Source organism: Folsomia candida, unplaced genomic scaffold (genome assembly GCF_002217175.1).
Source record: "Folsomia candida strain VU population unplaced genomic scaffold, ASM221717v1 Fcan01_Sc006, whole genome shotgun sequence".
Lineage (NCBI taxonomy): Eukaryota > Metazoa > Arthropoda > Collembola > Entomobryomorpha > Isotomidae > Folsomia > Folsomia candida.
Window position 1 is genome coordinate 4,690,204 of NW_019091198.1, and position 25,662 is coordinate 4,715,865.

At 37.8% G+C, this 25,662-nt stretch overlaps 2 protein-coding genes across 3 annotated transcripts in view; one reads left to right on the forward strand and one right to left on the reverse strand.

The window, feature by feature from the left end:
* The window catches only part of LOC110851408 (probable serine/threonine-protein kinase DDB_G0282963), a 59,475-nt gene extending 33,979 nt beyond the window's left edge, over positions 1–25,496 (reverse strand). The window contains exons 1-2 of one of the 2 annotated variants that reach the window (XM_035852941.1): positions 25,034–25,496; positions 18,685–19,067 (exon numbers count right to left, since the gene is read on the reverse strand). In XM_035852941.1, coding sequence (XP_035708834.1) covers positions 18,685–18,908 — 224 coding nt within the window. In that variant the 5' untranslated portion in view covers positions 18,909–19,067; positions 25,034–25,496. Of the gene's footprint in view, positions 1–18,684; positions 19,068–23,781; positions 24,009–25,033 lie in introns of those variants that run through there. The other variant, XM_035852942.1, reaches the window with a different exon arrangement.
* On the forward strand, positions 19,336–21,229 carry LOC118436013. The gene is made up of 6 exons (XM_035852751.1): positions 19,336–19,495; positions 19,582–19,866; positions 19,959–20,011; positions 20,086–20,265; positions 20,367–20,603; positions 20,722–21,229. The coding sequence occupies exons 1-6, from the start codon at positions 19,336–19,338 to the stop codon at positions 21,208–21,210; spliced, it is 1,404 nt and encodes a 467-aa protein (XP_035708644.1). The 3' UTR covers positions 21,211–21,229.
* Positions 25,497–25,662: the final 166 nt, after the last annotated feature.

The following is a 25,662-nucleotide window of genomic DNA, read 5'->3' on the forward strand; positions in this document are numbered from 1 at the left end:
CTGCGATCATTTATTCCATAACGAGCAATAGTGGTTATAATAGTTTGCGCTTTACAATTTTAGCTGTGGAAATCTTCCCCTTTCATCCAATCGCGATATGTAATAATAAGCGAGTAAAGATAGGTTTCGTATAAAAGCTCCACATATTTTTGCGACAAGCAGGGTTGCACTGTTGCATCACACTGTGCCGTATTTTTCCAAATAATGGTCCAGCCTCGTGCTGAGCCAGGGTTGTCGAATATCTATCCATACATCGCCCTGTGTCCATGGTTGGTATGTCCATGTGGGATTTGGTGCAGTTTGCTAACAATCCCCAAGACAAGACAAGTGACCTACATCAAATACCGGCACGATTATATAAACTGACTGCCGAAACATTTTCATGTTTGTCATGAAATTCATAATATGTCATCATTCACGACGCACAGCAACGCCGCGTACATTCGTACGTATGCATGTACTACTTTCTGGAAAGGACAGCTGGACACGGAATAATGCATCGAGTGTGTTATATGTATAAATGTCGGAACAGAGAGAGATTTCGAGCAGAGGATGTAATGTAATGGTAAAATCAAGGAATGTCAAGTCCTCAGTCTGGTCGAACGGACGTTGTCGCTTGGTCCAATGTATCATCAGTATTCAGCTCGTCTTTGTCCTTCTACGGGAATGAAAGGAGAAGCAGCGTGTAATTTTCAGAGGAAAATTGACTACAATTCAACCAATCTCTGACCACAAAGAGGTCCATATCATACTCTACTTTTTTCCCTTCCAACACACCGCGTGTTTTTGTTGAGTCCAGGAGAAAGTAATCAGTTATCAGTTACTAATAATATATTTAGAGACTCATTTGGAACTAAGAGTCGAAGAACTACATATCATGTCCAATTTATGAAAGGGTTGCCTTTTCAGCACAATTTCAAAGATCAAAAGCCAATTTAGGCTTTGAGAAAGCAGTATTGAAAAAGCCTTCTGAGAAAAATGGGAAATTGACTGCCCGACCTGGTCTACTTTTGCTGCTCGAAAGCAACTTCATGCAATAAGAGCAATATCACAGAAAGTCTCGTCCAGGACACAAGACATGGCTGACATTTTGCAGTACAAGTTTCAGAATGCTGCCGGTTGCCTGCTGCCTGCTTCAGTTAAGTTTTGGCCTGAATGCCTAGGATAATAAAAGTCTCGTTCACTTTTTTTTTTAGAAAAGGCCAACAACGCCAACACTCAGAAGCCAGGAGTGTGTTTGCCGACACAGTGAGACACCAGACTCCACGCTCCAAAAATATAAAATACATAGAGTCCAGCCAGACCTACAGCCTCAGATTTAAGGGCCTCTCTCCAATTGTGATTACAGAGCGTTTACCATTTTCATTATATGATTTTCCTGCTACCATTCGTATAGAAGAAGAAGAAGCCATAAAAGATGAAGCGAGCCATCCAACCAAGGTTACTTGGACTGGAAGAGAGAAATATCTTACCATTTAAAAACAGATGTTCAGTCAGTCTTCCTTTTAAAGATTTTAAAGGCTTTAAAGGTTTACAAGGATTTTTTTCCTTTGGACAAGACAAGTGGGTCTCCTCCCTACTAGGACTTCACGGTGCTAAGAGTTTACGGGCACCAGCTCAATTTCAAGCTGGACAAGTACATACTGCTCGTACATACTTTGTAAGTTAACAAATGTTGAATGACCAGCAGTAGAAAGCTCTTCGTTATTTTATGAATGTTTCAAGATTGAATGAATTCTCGGTTACACATGGAAAGAGGAGGATGCCTCAAGCAAAGACCTGCTGATAACCAACCGCATCGGAACTCTCCTGGTTTCTCATTTATGAAAGAAGAGGAAATGAGAGGTGCATCGATGGATATACAGACAATCAGTTCAGAAGGAAAAGTGGAATGAATGGATCATTGAAGCTAAAGGGACATTCACCGCTTGACATTTCTTGACGATTTTGGAAAACAAGGATCCATTTTGGTCAGTGACAAATGTGTAACCGGAAGTAGAGTAGAGTCAGTAAAGTTTGTGGACTTAAAATTCTTGAGTCATCCGACAGAAGGATAAATAAGTACTGCAAGATATAAAGTTTGCCAGTAGGTTGAATATTTTGCACTAAACAGCATAACTCACAATTTCTGTTTGATATTTTGACACTAAAACACATGTCCAAAAACGCTAAGCTCTGCGAAGGTGACACAAGATTATGAGCCTTAGTTGCAACACAAGTTACTGCATAAAAGCATGTTCATACTCTGAATTTAAGCCTGAGGATTTAAGTTACTTTCATTCTTTCAGGAAATGTGATGCATGTTAACTTCAGAAGAAACAATTTTTCAGAGAGCCCAACCCAACTGGAATGACCAGAATAATGGTTAAATCTGAGAGAGGGAATGAATTCCTGGCAGTAATAGCAGTAAAATTCCGTCAGTAAAATTGTTCAACTCTTCAGCTCCTTTTTAACATGTAGCATGATTGATTTCCTTACTGATTTGATAAGGCGTTATTTTCTCTGCATAACACAAAATTAAATGCTGAACTCCTTCCGATAATGTTTGTTTGGGTCACGACTGTGTAAACGAAGGCAAGTTTCACTCAAACAGTTTCATTTCATTATTGTTATTTTTTGTTAACAAGCGAGTTCAACTCGTTCCGTGCTTGGTGCCAATGGTAGAAAAGGTCAAAAAGTTCGGAATAATGAGTAATGCTTGATCTTAACTCTGACAGCTATTGCCTAGTTTGTAGATAAAAGTTCCTGATTTGTGAACTTGAGTGAAGCAATATAACGCTACGAGTAATATTACAACAACAAAGTCTCAATATGATTCATCTCTGATAAATACCTCGTAGAATTAACTGATCATTTTTTATCCCCACGAACGGCGTATGGTGTTGTGAATGAGACACGCTCAACTAGTGAAAACATGCTTATTGTGCGTACACGAGGCTTATTTACGCCTCATAATAAAAATCAAACTCCTTCTGCCAACCAAAGATTAACTTCAGCTAAAGAAGATTCGAGTGGGTTCCGTCATATCGCAGGACCAGAGATTGTTGTTACGAGTATAAACTAATTTAGGAGTGGTTTCCTTTGATGAGTAGGGGTAATAATAGGAGTAATAATATTGAGTTTATATAAAGGGTGCTCGTTGATAAAATGGATCAGCCTTTGCTTCAATTTTTTAAATAAATAGTTTAAAATCATCATCAGCTGCCAATGCTCAAGATGCTCCATTTTAAAGATGGTTGAGCTGTATCGTATCATTTATCTAGATAAACTTGCTGGCTGTGCCCGGCTGCTGCTGCTGCTGCTGGGCTCGTTAAGGTTGTATAAGTGTGCCGACCGTATGCGACGGATAAGAAAAAAAGACGATGCCACATCCGCAGTAGTTCTTGGTTCGAGATCTGTTCGCAGGTTTACAGTTTTATTTAGAATGAAATCGAATAGAATACGAAATAAGCTTCCTCCGTGCATCTCCATGTCGTCGTCTCTCCTCCACCAGAAGATTGTTCTGTCCGTTCACAATCACTTGTAATCAACTCCTTTGACCCTACTTAACTTAAACTAGTCCTAAATGTGGGCTGAATGAGACCAGCCAGCCAGCCGAGCAGGAAGAAGGAATAAATTCTTACATCTTGAGGGGAGAATGTATGCGTGTATGTACTTGAAATAGGCCGGATAGTTACGAGCATGTTACGTACTTTGGTACGTGCCCCAACTGCACGAGAATAAGGATGGACCCACAACTAATCCTAAGTCGAAAAACTTTGCTATTTATGCAGGTTGAAGAGATGCGGTGGTTGGTTTTCCAAATACATCAGCAGGGCCACGTGTCAGGGACAAAGAATGACTTACACGCCCTTCACCCAAATCAGAGAGAAAATGTTTTCCTTAACTTCCTCAAAAGAAAGTATAAACAAGTTCAGGAGCAAATTTTATTTCATTTTATTTTATGAGCCACCACAACCACAAAAGAATTGCGAGCAAAAGTACCACGATTTAGTGCTGAGGCTGTAGTGACATCATTCCTGACACTACAAAAGTCTTCTCCAGTGACCACAAACAAGACATGATTTACTCTGAGATGAGATGTGGTTAAGCAATTTATCTCGCATTGCGCCACATTACACCCAATTTTCCTTTTTAAAATTCCTCCCAACAGCACTGCTCAACTACATCTCATTACTTTTCCTTGGGCTCAAATTTCTTGGTGCTTACATACATGCCACCCTATTGCACTGACAAGGGGATGGACGGCTTGTTTGGAGTCAAAACCTGGAAAATGTGATGGTAGAGTGAATAGATGAGGAAACTCAATCCTGAACCTCGTTATCTTGTCTCGTACAACAAAATGCAGATAATGACTTGTACTCACTCGAAAACCGACACCGAACACAATTGCTGCCAGGATGAAATAGCTCCTCTGGCTGGCCGTCATTGTGCTCTCTCTCTCTTATATGTACTTACAAAGTACAGCGGCCCCAAACCAAATACTTCCACTGACCAAGCCCTTCCAATGACTTTAGATTCATTTAATTTCAACTGTCTCTTGTACAACGTAGTGTTAACACAAAAATGTGAAATCCTGTAAAGCAGCTCCAACCAAAAGTCTGAAAAGTTTTCTATTCGTGAAACATTCCTGTCGAGTAAAAAATTCAGGACCCACTATGCAAAACTTTCATCAAGCAGACACATTTGGTGAAAGCAGCTCTTGAAACTTGCTGAAAAGTTGTGTGTAAATAATAAGTATGAATGGTTTACCTAAACTGCCTCCTATTACTTACAGTATTGACTTTGGATGGAATATAGTGCTTGAAATATATTTATTCAATTTATGGAAATAAACTATGTATAACTTGCTCATTGCACAATTCTCCTCCGGTGTACATACATTTGGATAATTGAATTAGCTTTCTACCACCATCCCCGAAATTCAATCCACTTTTTCTTCCCTTCGTCTCTCCTCTGGTGCCCTACCCGGTGTGGTGCTTATCGTAATTCACGGTTCTGTTGAACAAGTAGGTACAAGTGTAGATCCCCCTCTCGTCTTCTACCCATCTCATATCAGCAGTAAATAATTAAACACTCCTCAGAGTTTCATCCGCCCCCTCCAGCTTGCATGTTTGTGAAATCTAGGGGAAAAAACTGTCGAAAAATAAAATACTCGAGCTACTACTAGAGCTTTCGAAGAATATTTACTTTCTGGAACTGAATGAAACCATCCAAAAAATCTTGTCAAACTCAAGTGTGCAGCCAGTTAGCAGGAGAGAAGAAAAGTATTTGAAAATTAAGCAAAACGCAAAAATTCAATGGCTTTCCACTCATAATCCTTTGTACAAAAGTGGGCTCCATTTGGCTTTTTATTCACTTGCAAATTGGAGATAGCGAGATTTTCTTACAAGGAGAATAGTGCAATAACTCAAGTGAGGCGAGCCCCGAAAATGTCTTAATTCAATGGAGTCCAAGTATTTATTATGCAGGCAGAAAAGTCTGTCTGACTGAATAAAACGAGCGACGAACCCACACACACGGGACGGAATGTGTCATCCCAAAAATGTCATTTTCAAACCTACAAAATGTCTTCTTCAGTCTGGTGACTTGTGAAATACGGCATATCACAATTTTCAAGAGTCCTTTTGTAGCGTGAACTTCATAATCAACGACAGCACGCAACAATTCAATTCACATGTAGCCGTTTTTATCTATGTATATTCATGTACCTTGCAAAATCAAAAATGGAGATGTCGTCTTATCTCCCTATACATACATTCATCGAGTGGAAATGGGTTTCAATTGATCAGAAATTGTGCAAATTATGTCAACCTCAAGAGTTTCAAGGTTTTATATCAAACCCTACCAAAATATGTATATGTGGCTCTGAAGTAGCTTTTAAAGCTCCAGCATAAAAGTGGTAAAAGTCTTAATAGAGACTTCAGACATGAAAGTAGTCTGTAAATTCACAAATATATGGGAGAAAAAAACTCAAATTTTAAAAGTAGGCCAGCTACTTGTCTGGAGGAGAATGGAGATAAGTTGACCATTTAGTTCTGAAAACGCTGTTTTCTTATCTGCTTCGTACATTCGACATTCACATTCAAATCTCAATCATCGCATTTCGGATGTGTGCGTAAGAAGAGTGTTATCTGTCAGTATTCAGTTTAGGTGTATGAATTTATTTTTCAAAGTAGTGTGCTTTTTGCTAGAAAATTTTGTCACCGTTGAGATTCATCATGAGCTAACTTGAAATAACAACTCCTCAATCTCCGTAGTCTTATTTTGATTAAACTTTATCTCACATGCTCATTTTACAAAGAATACAATCCCGTGACAATTTTCAACAAAGTACTGTTCACAAGGATTCATTGATTTCCATGTCGTATATTTATGTACGATAAGAACGACTTCAGAAATGAGCTGAATTTACGTATCCCGCACACGAGGCAGGCAAACTTTGGAGATTTGTGAATTAATCAGCATAACAAGAGTACAACAAGAACGTTCAGCCATAAGTCACGGAAAAAATGAGCGAGATTTGATCTTGAGGATCAATTCCTTTCATTAGTTATGTAAGAACTCATTTTCTACAAAGTCGTCTCTTTCTTATTAAAGAACAATGCTTTCAATGAAATTACATCTCCATCGTACAACCTCCTTTTTTGCCTTTCTACTTTTAGCACAATGGATCCCGTATGTAATGAAGCATCATTGTTTGGTACATTCGTTGAATTGTTACATAATGAACCAATGATAATGCAGATCAAATTCTTACAAATTCACATTCTAAAAAATTACCATCGTGCCATAATAGACTTTAAAACGTGGTGTATTTGATCGAATTGGTCCATAACGGATTTAGTATCATCGTAATGCTAGTAACGTACTCGAGGTCAGTCAACTCTTGAATAATTTAAATTATTCAAGAGTCAATCACACACAATAAAATATTCGATAGATGCATTTCAATGTCACTTGAAAAAATATTTTCGAAGCCAAATTTACTGGAATATTCAATTGAATTGCATTATCATATTCCTCCCATTGTTACAAAAACTTCATAAACAAAACTAAGCGAAGAAGGAGATTTAAAGAAAAATGCATTTAAAAAAATTGCGAATTTCATTGTCTCGTCTCAAAATTGTCCGCACTGGTTGGATCGACCGAGATGGAATATGTGGCTCCGGTGAAATAATACAGTTCCTTGCATTACGCCTGCTGTATCATAAGCAGGGGCGAGCGACACAAAAGTTTGTCGCGATTTTGGCCAGACTTTTGAATGTGGAGAAAGTGTTTTTAGAAACCAAATTCTCCAGATTTCCCCCTCCTCCTGGCTGAGAGACGAATTCAATTTTTCAGTTTTCCAGGAGAAAGTGTATAAGTGCTTAGTGGACTTCACCTCGTTCAATATTCGACACGGTTGCTGTTCGGAATGTGTGTTGCCTTTGCGTGTGTGCCGCCTCGTGGCCCGTGTGTATAAATCACACGTCCAAAATAAAAGGGAGGCCGTAGGGACAGGGAAAGTAGCAGATAACTGAGATATTACCTACATTCAGCATTCCATCGCTCACTTTCATGCCTTCCAAGCGAGGTGCTGGTGGTGGGTGTGGGTGGAGTGAAATACGCATAACTCTCTTCACCAGCACTTTTTCCCCTAGAAATTTATTTAACCTTCTTCCTCTGCAATATTAAAAATTGATCAGGAAGCAGATTGTTTTTATATTGGAATGATTTGGAAATGAATTTGCATGCGAGAGGAAAATCTTGCTGGATACTATGCCGGCAAAGTGACAGTTTTTTCTGGTCTCTATGCAAAATCGAATTCTCACACGGTGTCGAAATATCGTTATCTTGGTTCTACGTTGTCTCAAAATTCTCACAAGGCAGCACGAGGAGCATCGAAAACTTGTAGTATAAATATGTTCATAAATATGTACGTTAAGGAAATTATTACTGGAAAAAATCGATTAATTTTGGACTTGAATCTCGGACAAGGAGACGCACACCCTTGAATCAGTTCGAGGAAGTGGAAGCATTATGAAAAACGACGACATTCCCAAGCGACAAGAATGTCTCAGAACGGCTTCGGTTGAATGAAGCCGTAATATTTCCCTCTTCTCATTATTACCTCTTATTCGGTCATTTTTCTCATTTTGTCATTACGCCCACACAAGGGCTTAGTTTCCACTCTCTCGTCGGTGGCAAGGTTGTGGACGGCGAGAGGAGAAAGAGGAGGTGATGGGAGTCTGTTGTCGAGGAATTAAAATGGATTGAGATTTATTGAGAGCGTGGAAAGAGATGTCGGTGAAATTGAGCGATTCTCCCATCACGACGAGAGCATAGGACCAGGCAAAAGCAAATGTGTTGTATCAAATGCTCTCATTTCTTCTGTTTGGACATTTCTTCAATAAATCTCCATTTCTTCGCCCATTGTCTCAAGAGTCGACCACAAACCAAAGCCCGACGCTCCCTAGACATCAAATGTAATCAAACATTTCTGAAAAAGTGGGAAAAACTTTTACTTGCTGCCTTATCTAAAATTAGACGTTTTGTTCGATGAAAGGGAGTCCTCTCTCACTTGGATGGCATCATGAAAAATTAACGGAAACCACAATTTTCTAGATGTTCAAGAATATTCTCTTTCTGCATAAATCTATCATTTGTTCACATCGAGAAATGCAGTATTTCATTCTACTTTGTATACTTACTCCTTAGAACGAGAGCATTTCAGCCACTGAAGTTCTCTAACTGCACTGGCTTATGATATTTTTCTCCTTCAGACCCAGTAATCTCTACTCTAATCTCGAATGTTAACGTGCTACTATTATTGGAATTTGACATTTTCTCCCTAAAAATACTAGTTGAGTGAATTCAAAACAATGTCTCGTTCTTCTTGGCAATTTAGCAACCCCGATAGATGTTATGGTATGTGGGGATTGGAGGAATCACGCCAGTATAAAAATGTTGGGGTCATCACCATGTGATATATGTGAGTACTACATACTTTAGTGCCTATTTTAATGCTTCTCACAAAACGACCAAATGAGGAAGCAATTGAAAATACAAAAGTGACGGGCGTGTGTTGTGCTAATTAATTTTCATCGATCTAGTCTCCGGAAAAACAAAAAATGGCCACGTGTCACTCGTACAATGCATGTTGTTTTGTTTCCTAAACAAAAAGGTGTGTTCGGAGTACTAGAACACTGTCAAGGATTTCTTATATTGAAGTAAACAGTACAAAAGCAGAAATTGATCCTATCAATGGGCTCCACTTACTGCATACTTAAATAAATCTGTAAATACATTTGTGGTAACTGGAGGGTGTGCTTATTGTCCGAGGTAAACGACCTAAATTGTAGATAGTGGCGTCATTAAGGTACAAGAGTGTTGGCTACCTTGTAACCCACTACTCGACCTATTTCGCAATATTAAAAGTTATCTAAACAAGTTGAGCTAATCCTAAAGTTTGTAAATATTACGGCTTAAGCACATTCATACACAAGAATATTGAAATAATCATACTGACAAATCGGTATATTTAATGCAAGAAATATGTATAACTGAAAGTTAGCATGGCTGAAACTGCACATATTTTTTAAACTCCATCCAAGTTCCCCATCAAGGCCGGCACACACGGGTTGGGGAGACAAGCCAAAAATGGTAGGTATTGAAATTCCTTGCATGCACCTTATCTATCGTGCAAGGTTCTAAAAGATAGCGAAGATGCAAACACGCTGATGCAGTTATTCAGTCCAAAAAATTCAGTCACGTACCGTGGCGCAGAGTTGGAAGCAATAAATAAAACTTGAACAACTTTAGTAAGTAAAGAATGTTCAAACTGATGCAATTAGTGGATGCTTTGTGATCAACGGTAGGAAATCCATCGCACATTAATCTTTTGCCAGATCAGAGTAAAATTGTAAGAGTTGGTTGGTGGGCCAGTTGTCTGTCTGTGTGGAAGAGAGACGCAAAATGCGGAAAGATTGTTACACAATTTTTAAAAAATACAGTCTGCCTCACTAAATATTTGATCGACTAACCTCCCTCTGCTTCATAAACAAAAACTTGTGCAGCGGAAACTTTTTTGAATTAAATTTGTTTTTGCATAAATCTTTATTTACGCTGCGATACTTTAGTGCAATTAATTTTTCGAAACAAAAAAGAAAATAGTTTCTCTTATAGGTAAATACACACGTGTGCAACTTTAATATTAAACCAAATTCCAAATCCTGATCCCAACTAATCAAAATATCAAACTTTGTATAAAACAAATATGAAACTTAATAACATTAGCGTTAATAAGATCATCGTAGTAAAGTTTATAATGTAATATCACAGTTGTAACCACATCAAGCTTACCAAAGTTTCTACAGGATATAGGATTAAATTATTTCGTCGCCGTTTCAAATTCATCATCGTGCTATGTCAAAACAGATTTTATCTCCCGTAATCAGTTCTTAAAAAATTCTGCCCAAACATGGCTGAGAAAAAAGATTAATATTAAACTTCCTCAAGTACATGCCAAAATTTATAATATGAATTCAGATGGTCGTGCATATCTACTTTGTTATATTTCAGAACCTGAGACGTCGTCAAACATACCGTAAGGTCACTTAACTTGTCCGACTCGAGTGACTCACCCTTTTTCACACAGAGGTTAAAAAGATGATGGGTTTGACAAGACCATGAAAAGTTTAATACCATCGTTGCTACATTTCATGACAAAACAAACATCATTGTAACATGATCTAAATGTGCAAAGCGAAAGTAGTCCTGTTATTATTGGCTCTTGGAAATGTACATAAATGGATCAAGTTTCCATCACGTATAAAAAAGATTACAATTGCCACTTCATTTTATCCGAGAGGATTATCAAAATCCTGTTTGAGTTGCCATTTATGGATAAAATATCAGAAAGTTGAAGTGTAAACAACTTTTTGACTTAATCAAATTTGAATTTGCATGAAAGTCTTCTCCAATTTGCGAATCTGCACAAAGAGTAAGGAAAAAGTTACGACATTGCTATCTGCGCAGTTCTCTTATCGTGTACACAATTCAATCCTAACTAGTATCATTAAAATCACTTGAATAGTTTCTTCTGAAAACAAGGTTGCGCAAAAGCAAATTGAAAATTTCCAGAATTATTAACGCCCGTGTAAGCTCACTGTTGATGGTCTCCTACTAATAACTCATTTTTAAAACGACGACTTCCTAACAACAAAATGTTTCCCTTCTGGTGTCAAAAGTGCAAATACTTGAAATACGTACTGGCGTGGAAAAATGGGATGAATTACATGAGAATTTTTTGGCTGTGGAATGATCGCACATTTGTGAGCAACAGAGGACGTAACAGGAAATGCCTAATTATTATGCATTTAAGTCTGTTAGTCGTCGACGCGTTGGTTGTAAGTTGGGCGTAGAATACGAATGAGGTTAGAATGTAAATTGCTCTTGACTTTGGCAGCTGAGGCGAGGGCGTCATCCAATACGAAGCACAGATGATGCTGTGACAATTCAAAAACCTACAGCAAAGCTCCTGCAACCACACATTGCAATCACTCAGAAAACAAGTGGACTACAACTAGATGACGATCTTAATTCAATGCTAGACAGTTGCAAGTGGTAACGGCAATAAAGTGATGACTGTGACTTTGACATTTATTTATTAAAAACTCTGTGTGTCGTACTTGTGCATGTGATAAGTAGCGAGTTGCATAATAAAACAGGCAAAAAATATATGTTGCATGATTGCACGCGGAATTACGAACATATTTAGTTCCTGATGCAAGTTCAAACATATTTCAGTATTTAACTGCATTTTCTCTCTATGTATCTCTGCATCTCGGTCTTTATGGTCATACTTATACACACTCAAACATAACGATGAGACACGCGTTGGAACTGGAAACACAAGTTAAATTAATACTTGTTCCGAAATTCCAGACTTTTGTAGCTCATTGTTTTTCAGCATCCATCAGCAGACGCCAACGCCAGTTGTTTGCGTGTCCTTCTCCGATTTGCTCAAGAGATTGGCCCTGTTCACAAAATAGACAGCGAATCCCCAGAGAAAACAATAAGTGTAGACAACTGGGAGCGCAAGAAGAATCTGAGAATCATGAACCAAATTTAAACCAAAAAACTTGCTTGGAAACCCAATTACCAAGAGAGAAAGGGCTGGATCATTACAAGAACAATGGCAAAGTCTTGCTCTACACAATGTTTGCTTGTTCACATAACATGCTGGAAATAATCAGAACTATTTTCTTAAGTAATTTCAGGACTCTCAAGTATTTTGGCGTCAATCACCACATCAATTAGGTCCCATATCGTACATACATCGACTATTTTTTAGGACATTGCCCACATAAAAAAGTGTCACAATTTCAACAGACACAATGTAGACGGGATATTATTGTAGTTTAACATTTGTTGTCTTGCAAGTCTACAAGTTAATCCGTATACATGCGACATTACGTACTTTCACTATACGTATGTATTCGATAATGCGCAACAAATAACGGTAGCAAAGGCTGAGAAGATTACATAAGAATTTGAGCGGAAGTAACAAAATGAAATTTTGTCGAGGAACGTTTCCAAATTGAGACTGGGATTGAAAAACCTTTCCAGACTTTGCCGGAATGCTATGCGGGCCGCAGAGCACACAAGTTCACTCTCCAACTCCTGTCCATTATCATCTTATCTTAAGTAACGACTAAACGTGTAGCTTCGGAGGGAACACAACATTTAATCTCATTTTCTTGTTGAGAAAAGCGACGAAAGAAAAAAAACGCTGAACTCGGAGGAAGCAAGAGCCGCCAGGTCTCGTGCTTTCTCCTGAAACTGAGATAAGAAGTAGACCAATTTTACCAAAATATAAAATACGCACATCGTGTGTCACTTGTAGTCCGTTGTGTCTTGCGTGTGTTTATACGTATGTAGCTTCTACTTTATATCGACTTTAATTCTGGGATGAATGTAGGCTACATCTAACAACTCAAGGTTTATGTAGCCGTTATGTTTCGTCTTACATATTTTATAGCACGTGCATGGATGATGATGCTGCAGGAATTGATATACTTACAGTTTACTGCACGAGTGAGACCCTTAGATTGTACTTTAATTGTAATTTTCCATTTAAAAATTAATAAAATTTAAGCACAACTTAACGTGATTTCCATGCTTGTCAGAACTCATCTTTTGGAAACATCAATTGACAAGAGCCTTCAAGTTTGAGAATTTTCTTAGGACCTGAAAACACTTTATTTTTTTTTGTACACGGACGGATACAGTGTGACAAATAAAACCAGAAAGTTATTTCCACCACGATGTACATATACGTACATGTTTCATACGAGTGCTGGTCGTAGTCAGTTTCCTGCCTCGGGGGTTTGCTTGACTACCAAGACGACAACTTTCTCTCCTTTCTCTTGTTCAAAAGTAAGACAAAGACGGGGACGAATTTATCAGAGTCAAGTACAGCTTGAGTCTGCTGATGGAGTAGTTTTGGGTCACGCTGTATCCCTTGTCACCAGAAGCCTTCTCCAAATACACCTTATCGATCATTCCAGAAATCAAATCACCTCCCTGCGGCAGGAGCGAAGAAAGTCTCGGCGGAAATCACATCTACGTTGTTTACTGCCCATTATGATTATGTATTGACAGCATGCTCGCATTGACAGTTTAGGCAAAGTGGCATATTATGCATACCGCGTTTCGAGGTTAGAGTGACTCTCCAACGGCACAAGTGCTCAACAATGTTGAGGATCCTTTCAAGCACATTTAGTCCCATTGAAACGTAAGACTACTCGAAAGAATGGTGCACATTATACTAAAACACATTCAGGGTTATTTTATAATCTGATTATTGTGTGTCCACAGCGATAAATTGGACTGTCCATCCCACTTTGTATCATTTCTAATATCTGGACGTGAATCCTGTCAAACTGAGATTGCTCACAACTTTTGTTCAATCATATGCATGTCAGAACATATGCAAATGCGTCTCGACCTACAACAAGGATCTTAATAAAAAATGTATTCATTATAATAAAACCAAATGCAATGACAGCAAATTAATAGTAAAAAGTGGTTTCTTCCTGTGTTTTGATGGGCTAAAGACAATTGGAATATGGTAAGCCGTATGCCACCCACTGATAAGATAAGGAACCAATATTAGTACTACTTGGTTTTAAATCATGACATGCCAATACTAGCAGATTTCTACGCACGGTAAATTTAATAGATACACAGAATTGTCGTATTCTTCTGACTGACTCCTTACTGTCATCTGTGTCCCGTTATAAATATATGATGTCTCGTTATCATTAAAGAATACTTTTTTGTAGCATGTATCATGACGACTGCTGTGAACAGATTTCCAATGTGAGATCAAGAAGGGAAGAAGAAGAAGTAGCTTGTAGAATCCATCTCCCAATTAATCTGCTCCCACTCTGTACCTTGTTTTTCCTTCCAAGATGATAACACGACAAACATTTTGATTGAGAAATTGACAGATTGATATTGGAAATCAAGTCCGACTTGACACAAAACTCCTGACTGTGAATCGTGAGGTTAACAAGTTTGAGCTTCAAAATGAGTTCATAAGTAATTATCACATTTACCTCACAGTTTATTTGGTGAAGAACAAGAACTCCTCGAGTATGAACCATGGCTCATCCAAAGCTAAAGACGTAAATCACGTCAATGAAATCGTGAACATGTATTTAAGTGGGACAAATAACAAAAGAAATTTCATGAAAAGGTCCCAGTTCATTTCATTCAGTGTAATGGAAATAATGCTCAAGTCGTAGAGATGGTGTTTTTATCTAGTATAAGCTGCTCATAGATGCGAGTTGCCTAACGAACGTGGGTTTTGTGCAGAAGTTGATTTGATTTCATTGATATCACTGACGCGTAAATCCCGTTGAGAGAAAAGTATGATTGTCAAAGTGAATATGAATGCAATCCGTACATTAGAAAAACATGCCATTCATATTATAAGATCAACACGAGTCGCATTGTCTGATCAATGTGAAGAGTGAGTGGCCTTAATTATAAGACCTGGAGTTTTTTGTTCCTTGGACACATTTAGAGTTGTAAATTTCCTTGATGCTTTTAAATTACTGTACTATTTTCGTAGTAAGTACATAGTTCGTAGTCATAAAATGATCTATGAGAATGTTGAGATGAAAGCAAAAAAGTCACAATAGTTAACAATGTGTTGCTATTAATTAATTTTGTTCCGAGTAAAAAAAATCCGAGGTAGAGGTGCAAATCAAAATCATAGCAAGAAAGCGTTAATAAATTAGAGAACGCTTAATAAACAAGGTCCACCAGTTGCGTAAGTAATATTACTGAATTGCATCACACATCGAAATGCGTACTAGACGTTGAGGTTGTTTTGTTTCTATTAATTTTAATAAACTGTGTAAACGCAAACATTACGTCGAATCTGATGAATTAAAACGTTCTTGATCATCTTGACATCACAGGAGGATAGCAAGTGCATGAACAGCGTGGGTGGGTTTTTAGGCTTGGCTTGATTTCTTCTGCCCACAGTTTTGGCACTTGCACCTAAATTTTACAGCCTCTCTATTTCATTTATCTCATTTGACTGTACTACTCAAAAACATTTTCGTTCTTCCCGATCGTTCCGGCGTCAGCATTTCACTTTTTTATTGTTCTCCCTGTTAAGCATTGTGAACGGCAGCATTGTGTTTTTTTGGACACGGGACATTTTTTCGTGGTGGTTGGTACACACTCTCCATTTTAATTGCTGAGATTTTATATAGTGTAATTTGCTAAAGCCAAATTTTATTAGCGTATGGAACTCTATTTAAGTATCATCATTACTTTTTATGTCATACATCATTATTTCATAAAATCTGGTAAACATGGTTGGTCTAACATGAGGGCTAAAAATTGTCCTATTAAAATAAATTGCATGACTATGACTTCAACTGAAGATGCAAGCTTTGTGGTGAATCATGTAATTACTTTGAACGAATTCCTATGCAAAACACTCAGTTTTGGCAAAGTTGGGATTGATGAGTCAACAATTAGCTTGTAATAAGTAATTCCATTTTCTGTGTGAGTGTGGCATTCTGCACTTTTGGAGGTACTCGCGAACCTTTCTCTTCAAAATTTATGAAAACAATTCAATAACTTATTACAAAAGAGTCGAGTGTTTTATTATGAGATTATTGCGTTGATGATTTAATTGTAGTAGTTTCGAGGTCACAAAGCGCATGGTATTAAATTGGTGCAAGGCTAACTTGCCTAATTAGTGATATTGATTTAGAGAGCAGAAATCCAAAATCCTCTCCTTGCACGAGGCATGAAATGAAAACAAAAGTTGGGCAACACAAAAGACTACTTGGAAAATACGGGCAAATCGAAATACGAAAACAATTGCGAATCGTGTACATGTAAAATGATTTCTACATTGCAAATACGTGGAAGAAGAGAAGTGTTCCCTCTTATGTGTGCTGAATGGTCTTTTGATCCTTAGCATCACGGCCTCGGAAATTCAGAGAACCCGAATAATTTCTCAACCAGCAGAAAAGACTACAGCACACAATATAGTGTGTAATTTTCAATTGTTTTTATAGCACATAGAGCGAATTTGGAGGGTGGGAGAGGAATGATTCAGGGCTCGAAGATTACGTGAATTTTGCAATATCTGGTTAGAAAATTAGCCCTATGGGATTTGTAAATCTGGAACTTCTTCAACCGAAAGGAAAATGAAAGGTTCATTTACTTCCTGGTAAAAGCTGAATTAGACCCAGAACAACTTCCCTCTTGTTGTGTTTTAGAATTTCATCCTTCCATTTCTTACGATGATATGAAAATGATGCAACGCATACCCAAATCCCGCAGACGAAGCAGTCTTTTACTGCTGCATATCTCATTATGGTAATTCTGGTTTCCAAAAGGCGTATGTTTCCTGCCCACACGATACAATTTCGTAATTTTATTTCCAACATCCAGCGGAATCCCGTCTTTGTAAGAGCTTGTTATCCAAATCCTGCACATCAAAAAAAAACCTCCCGAATAGTCCAGCCAGCCAGTAGCCACTTATACAGTGCAGAATAAAACAAAGTATGCATAGTACTTATATACCTATAGTTGTCCTAATAGTAGTAGCAGTACTGCACGAGTAAATGGAAAGAATTGCAACAGCAAGTTGCCTGGTTCAGTGGAGGTGAAGGATAAAAGGTCGTTTCCCCGTTATTAAGAGGGGGATCAGCTCATTCTGGCAGAAAAGCGTATTGAAAAAGTTTTTTCTTCCGTACAAAATTCCACTCGCCTAGGTCTTCAACCAACCAGCATGTGAAAGACAAAGGAAAATGTAGATGGACCAATTCAGTAATTGTTCCAATTTGTGAAAATGGAATTGTAACCCGACAAGAGATGCCGAGATTTCAGCAATACGAATGAATTGAGCAGCCGTCAAGTCAACTCTTCACAATGCTTTCTCCGGTATGCAACTCTGATTTCATGCCATTGTAGATATATGTACTCCTCAGCTAAACTTATTATACATCGTGACCACAAAGCCGACGTGGTGCATACGATAAGTGGGTCTGAGTGCCTCTACCGCCACGGACGCAGTAAAATGGACAGCTAAAGTCAAAGGGCCTGTCAAGAGAGAGGGCATTATTATTGTCTCCCCTGACCACTTGGACTTGATTCGATTCGCGGAGCGAGAGACAGGAACTTATCCTTATTTTCTCTCTCTCTCGTTCTTTTGTTTATTTACAGGGCTACTGATTCTCACTCTGGTAAGCAAGTAGCAGTAGCATCCGAGTTCAGGGTTGAAGTTATGGATGAGCTGGGAGTTGAGGGGAGAGAAAGGGAGAGAAAGAGGCATCGGAGCGAGTGAGCAGGTCGTCAAAAGATTTTCGTCCTTTGATATCTCACAGCAGGACGGGACGTGATTCTGGGGAAAGATGTCGACTCAGCAAAAATGGTAATGATGGAGATGTAATCAAGATGAGGAGGAAGCGACCACGAATTTACCGAGAAAGATGATAGTTGTGTCGTGAAGGTGAACTAAATTGAGATTGTTGAGATACACAAAGTGTCACAGTGGGAATCATTGGCAATACCGATAAATAATGTATGTGTCTCCCTATATCTTCGCCCATGTTGCTCTGCTTTAAGTGATATTTCCCCTACGTGATGCCAACCAAGTGCACTTTTTATTCCATATAAAAACACAATTTCCTGTGCACCGTAATGTATTTAATCAGGATTCGAAGTTGGACGGTATAAAAGAAAGTAAATATTTAAGGAAACGCGAACCTTTGCACTTTTCACTCGAATACAATCCTTCTGAAAATAATTTCTGAAAATAGTTTCTTCTTCGTCTTTGCATGGTTTCGAATGAAACGTAATACACATATGACTCATGAAACTAATGTTATTCTTATCTCTTCTTTCGTCAAATCATACAAATTTCAAACTGGAGAATTTCATTCAGTTCGTCCATCATGTCATACTATCTATTTGCATGTCTTTTCTAGATTGACAATTTAATTTAAGTTATCTTTACCAGACTCGACTTTTAAAATATTCTACCAGTCTTAAAATAGATACAGTTTTAAAGCTATAAAATGACCAGCTAGTAACGAAATAAATATACATATGCACCTGCAGGATTGAAGAATATGAGTAATACAAATTTGATCAACTTACAAGGGGTCATCCAGCACCAGTGGATTAATTTTTCCATAATTGAGTGATGGTTGCTGTTCAGTATCCACTGTAGTGGTTCCATCTTCGTCATCATCAATGATATCCGTTTCCCGATCATAAAACACAAAACTGTTCCGATTCATGGGTTTTTTGGTGGACACCTGTAACTCCGTAATGGTGTCATCCACCTTGGTGGTGGATACCGTTTTCGATCCAAGAGACATTATGGGGATTCTTGATTATTTTGCGTTTTGTTATCACTTTCTTATAAAATCACTTCATGATAAGAACGACGGCCAAACCTCGAGCTTAGAAAAAAATGCATGTTTTAGAATACATGCTCTAAAATTTAATAGCAGCCTTCATTTTCCATGTCCAAAATCCTGTAATAAAAAACAAGGGTTATTTACTTTTTGACATTCAATTATCCACAAACTATGCAAATTAAACAGGATGAGAACGAAGTATTAAACTTTCACCCCATTAAGTGCAACCCGAGAGTGGGTAATTCGGGGCGGGCAATAGTAGAGATCGTCTCAATTAATGCAGTTCATCATCACCATCATCATTATCATTCACGCTCTTGTCACACTTACTCTATATTCACTTATTAATATTCAACCAGTGTTTGAAAAATCCTCAAAATTCGAAATGGAAAAACGAAGCCCCAAAAATGCAGTGATGATTGTTCAGGAACTGTGTGTTAAGGGCGGAAAGGTCCCCGAGTATAGCGAGATCGTTCTTCCCAACCAGGTCCCCCCAGTTTTCAGAACTACCTGCACAATGACTTTCGAAGGAAAGACTTATTCTGGTAAGACATATTTGTGTGTAAAGCAATTGGTATAGTGGTGATATGATGTAATTATTCACATTTCAAAATTAATTTGGATTGTTCAGCAGTGGCGGATGCTAATTCAAAGAAGGGGGCCAAAACTAAGGCTTGTGAGGACTTGGTGTACCACAAGCTGATCCAGGTTCTTGACATGAATGACCCTTCTACAAAACGTATCTTGGGCATTATTGACCGTGGCGAGGAAGCCGTGGTGGCCACAATTGCTGATCAAAAGACTGAATCGGCCGGGCCATCACCAAGTAAAGTCACCAAATTTAACGATGCTGAAGAAACCGTGGACTTGGTGGTAGACATGTTATCAGAATATGCTGAAAAGGGAAACCCCATTGGTGAGATATGCTATAATAGCTAACTTGAAACAAATTTAATGTAAGATAAAACACTTCATTTTATAACAACAGAAAAAATATTGTTGTTTCAGGGGATCTTGCGGCGTTTTGTGATCTTAATAAACTTCCTGAACCAGAATATCTGGTAAGCTGCTAATTAATTGAGTTTATTTGTTTTATTGCAAGTTCTTGAAATAACATGCTGTTCAAAATTTACAGGAGGGTCCATGCTGTGGTCCACCACATCGTCGTATTCTTAGCATGGAATGTACTATTGGAAAGCTGAAATTCCGAGGAATTCATCTCGACAAGAAGAAAGCGAAACGCATTGTTGCCGAAAAGATGACGTTGGAACTGAGAAAGAAGTTTGAAAGTGGACAAATTCTATGCCCTGAAATGGTACTGCTGATCACTAATTAGTATTCATGAATTTACAAGATTTACTAATTTATATTTATGAATTATAACTGACTTACATAATTTCGTTTTAATTATAATAGAAACCATCTGCAGAATCAGCGTCATCCGAGAAAGACCTCCCTCTAGATGAGGAGCTAATCAACTTGTCGTTGGAAGATATTAAAATAAATCGAAAGAAGACCTACAAGGACTTTATGAACTACAGTTCAATGGAAAATATGAAAGTCAATGAATTTGAAGAGTTAAGACAAATTGGAGGTCCATACTTTCAAAAATTGGTTGATTTTACAATCGAAATAAACGAAAAGTACCCAGTTGTAAGTTATAAATACATGGACATAAATATATCAATACATAAGTATATCAAATCAAGCATACAACATAGTTAATGACTTTGCAGGTGTGTAATGATTATTTCTTTTAAAAAATACTCAGGTGGGCCAACCAGAGCAACAATACAAAGAATGGTTGGAGTTGAAAACTTCTCATGATAATGGAATTGTCGGATTTTTTGAGGCTATAGAAAAGGAGCTTGGATTACTGGTGACAACACATGTTAAATCACTAGTGAATGAAGATGGGGAGACGGAAACTGGAAGTCTGGATGAAGATTCTGAAGATGAGACCTTTGAGCGTTTTGAATTCGACGACGATTTTAAAATGGAAAAATTCGATGATTACAATGACGAACCTGACGAGTTTGAAATGGCAAGTGACAAAGATAGTAAACGCCAAAAGGAAAGTAACGACGAGGAAACAATGAGTCCTATTGTACCGCGTTTTATGATTGTTTACAGAGTGGAAATTCCCCTCACCCGAGTTCGCGAGACAAGTGTAATCAAATTTAACGATGATATCGAACTCGGAAAGCTGAATGCAATGGTCGAAGTGTTAATGCACCTTGGCCTTATGACGATGGGTTAGTATGTATTAACAATTGCGAAATTCGTGAAAATGTTGAATAAATTTTTCCTGTAAGACTGATTATAATACATATATCTTCATTCAATACATGAATAGTATGGTCTAAATTATTTAATCCCGAAAAAGTAAAAGTAATCCAAGAGCGATAAGTACAACAACAGCCCTTAATTTGGTACAATAATACAATCCATCACTTGCACCCATTCTCTTAGCCGACACTGATGCCACAACGGTTCAGTATAATAATACTAGCATAGCTGACAATCAAAAATCATAGCGAAAAGAATAATTTGCAATATGAAAACATGAAATGAGAGTCAACAAATCAAAATGCAAATCGAGTAAGTCAACTCTGGAATCAAATTCATAATAAAAAGGGAAAAAATTCGTTGAAACCTTTTCTTTATGGAACCCCATGTAATGAATACGGAAATGGAATTATGAGATTCACGAGACACAGATTGCAAATTGCAAGAAATTCGCAAATTGTAACCTTATTTAATTCGGAATATACATAGGTACAACAGAAATGAGATCTGAATTAATAATTCTATTTCAACAGCTTCTTGATCATCTAAAGTGAGGTCGGGCTTATCTACACAGACAGTAAAAAAAAGTAAATCGATGATCATTATTCTTATATTTGTCGTGTTATACGTGACACGATCTTGAATCTGGCTCCTTCATTCAGCAACGTAGTATGTTATCCAATTTAAGTTAGTAAAATTATAGTTGGCGTTTAGTTAAGTCGTGTAAAACGTCAGCGATACAAGATCCGTCGTCCCATTACAGTTTCGATGTGAAGCTATTGGCTTCTCCATGAGTTATGCTTAAACTTGTATACACTTTTTGCATTTCGAGCAGAACTGAATAAAAGCTTACAGACACACAAGCAACTTTTAATGTGGTGCATAACCAAGAAGTTATCAATGACTCCTATGGCTTGGACTGATCATCCTTTCACATTTGTGCTATCATAATGAGATATAGGTTTTTTAACTGCAGGCAGCATGACAGCCAGTTATCCTGTCCGAACGACCTTTTCATTCAATTTATAAATACTCAATATAGGGCAAACTTAAAATTGATTGATACGTAAGCTGGACAGCCCCACAGAGTATAAATAAATGCTGCCGTTACTATTTTGACTCGCTCATCAGAATGCACGATTAGAAACCATTGGAGAGCGGATGTAGCACATAATTTCACATTTAACGAGTCCGATATCATACCAAATTGCGACGTATGTAAACCTTGTATAGATTAATTCATTTAACCAATTCAGCAACTATGTACATGATCGTACGATCCCTGTTACTCACAGTCCTTCAAAAACACTTGCCATCTGCTTATTATGAAACAACCAAAATGCTGTTACTCAATCTAATTTTGTCATCAAGTGTATGTAGCAAAACATTGTTCGAGTACAGATTATCGGATTTATGCAGAAAGGTAAATATGTTGCTAAGAAGAACAAATTTTCTTAACACTAGTCAATCCTCACTTAAAACAAATGCCTGGATTATAATAACGATATTGCCCAATAAACGCATGGTCACGTACAGCATAGCTAATTTCTAATTGTTTCTTAATTGCGTACTGATCCACACCTAGCAAACTTGCTCTGAAGCACACGTCGTTTCATACACATTAGCAGAACCATCATTGTCCTAAAATAAATAAGGATTAAACATCTGCAGATTTGGCAGAACTAGCGTTGTCTTAACAAATTTCCTTTCCCATTATGGACTGCCAATTACACACGAGGACCAACCCAAAAACAAAACCGGTAGCACAATATGCGCAACTAAGGAACATTAGTAATAGTAATTGTATAGTTCATGAGGGAGAATTTGTAGATAGAATTATTAAGACGGGTAGCATTTCTGCACACAAAATTCACTTTGCATCTCTCCACAAAATTTCCATACCAGATCAGATAACATTAACCACATAAAGCTATGTAGTGTAGCTAGTGCATGTTTATTTTTCTGACATGACAGCCAAACAAGGAAGAAAGAAAGAACGGGCACTAATACAACACCGAGCAAACAAACTCTGACCTGTGTTCTTCTACGTCTTTGCCCACTTAGCACATCGTTAATTTCAATCCATTCAATGCGGAAGGAAGATTTGAGTATGAGAAATAGAGCACACGAATTTGTGCAGCGTAATATTTTTAGGTGGTCAGGCCAGGCAGGGATTCATCCTTCCTTATGCATAGATAGCTTCGTAGGTAGCTACATGGATTTGAGTGTAAGCAATAAATAGATGCACCTAAATATATGGACCAAACCCAATGTGGACCACGTACAACAACTCCTATTGTTAGTAAAAAAGGGAAGATGCGTCCAATATTTTATATAAATATAGTCCAAAACACTCGCAATATATTATTATGTTTTGTCTGTGTAGCTGGTGTTGTTGTGCTACAATTATCACTCCACTTGCTTGAGCAAGCAGATAAGGCAGATGCACGGGAGACCATGTTAATAAGAAGCAGCATCACGATTTAAATGCACTTTTGCAATCTCACTAAAAGATTCTCTATTTATATAATGTATGCCATACCTCTGCCTGCCTGCCTGCCTGCATCCATCTATTATTGCACAAGAAGAGACGCCGAGACTTTTACTATTGAAAATGAAGGACAACTAGTTCACATTCCGTCGTTAGTCACACTACTCGTTCAAGTATTTTAGTTTTATACTTGTTGGCTAAATAGATAGCAAATAGCAATTCACGTGAGCAAGTTTTCCAACCAATCCTTAAATCAATGAAGCACAGCACAGTCTTTCCGTGTCCACGTTAAAGTCTGAACTAATTGACAATGCACCAAATTATGATACGAACCGAGGAGACTGACAGTGAATGACGACACACACATACAAATAAGGTGCATGTATCGTAAGTAAGTACAAAGGGAAACCAGGAGTAGTAATAACTTTGACTAGACCATTTAGACGAGCAAATTATTCAAAGGAGAGTAAAATAAAACCAACCTTCCTTCCATCCCAATGACAACTCTAGAGCACAAATTGCTTCAAATGTAAAGGTCACCTTTCTCACAAGCTATTCTCTTCAGTGTAATAAGGATTTGACTGTTACAATTTTTTAACGTGGTAAAATCTTTTAAAAAGCCGACTAGCTATTTTATTATCATGTAGCAAAAAATATTTGCAGTAGCGAAATGATGTATTTATAACATTGGCAAGCCAGCAGTGAGGCGAATGATGATTACTTTTTTTTGACTAATCTTAAATCGTTGGTTGTAAGTAGGCACTTGTTATCCAGGTTGAGAATCGCTAATGCACAACATTATCGTATAGATATACGTATTAGAAGAAGAATGACTAGGGGACATTAAAATAACGCGTGTTACACAGCCTATAGCGTGATGGTGACTCATCAAATGTCATGCATGCCGTTCAAATCCTTTGTTAGTCTTGTATTACACAAAAGTCAAAACAAGCCACCTGTTCTCACTCGTCGTATAATATTCGGGAACATTTATCTATTTGCCGTGCTGAAAAGGAAATTAGGAGCTAAATTTATAAAAACGATCGAGCCAGCGACCTTTTAGTATGAAAAATCCACCCATTTGCTGGGACAAACCTCTCCCTCATAATTAGTGACAAGAAACCTGCACGATTAAGGTGGATTAAGTAAACATATATACGGACCATATTTAAAAGTTTTTCGTGTTATATGTACAAGGGATTCACTGGTCGAATTAAAATGCGTCTTTGGTTTAACGTTTCTTCCTTCATTCATTTACTCATTTCGTAAGAGAGACAAACCCCAAGAAAAGTTGAAACCTCACCTGCAAAATGTGTATTCCGATGTTTGCATTTGTTTAAAAAGTTGTGGTGACGGGATTAGCTTTTTAGCCGCATAATTTTTAGAACGAGATGCACTTCCTTGCTTGTTCGTTACGCCGTCTGCATAATTTCGCAGAAAATCCCAACTTTTAACTTTACAGTTGCACGGGATGGGTTTATAATAATGATGATTGTCTAAGGTACAACGACACTCCTTCACTACTAACTATATACTTAGATTAGGTATTACAACCTGTCTTTTCCACCTTTAAAAGTTCTTCCTGCAAACAATTGGTTCACGCGATTTGAAACTATCACTCAAAAATTGAACCCGTAATAATAAGGGTAAAACAGTAGTGTCCATTTAAAAAGGTTTGCATGCAAACTCCATGCACTCCGGTTCGTGGCGACGTTTGGCGATGTATTTGCGATGGTGTGAGTGAGGAGAAGGCCAAATCAAGACTGAGTGTTCCGAGTTGAGAACTTCAAGTTGGTTCGAGCTAGTTGGTAGGATTTGTTGACTTGGACATGAATAGAGAAGAGATCGCACAAAGCAAAGAAGATCTGATTCGCTTTTACCAACCTCAGCTTTGCTTCTGCTCTTTGCGAATATAAAATGTAGCCAAGAAGA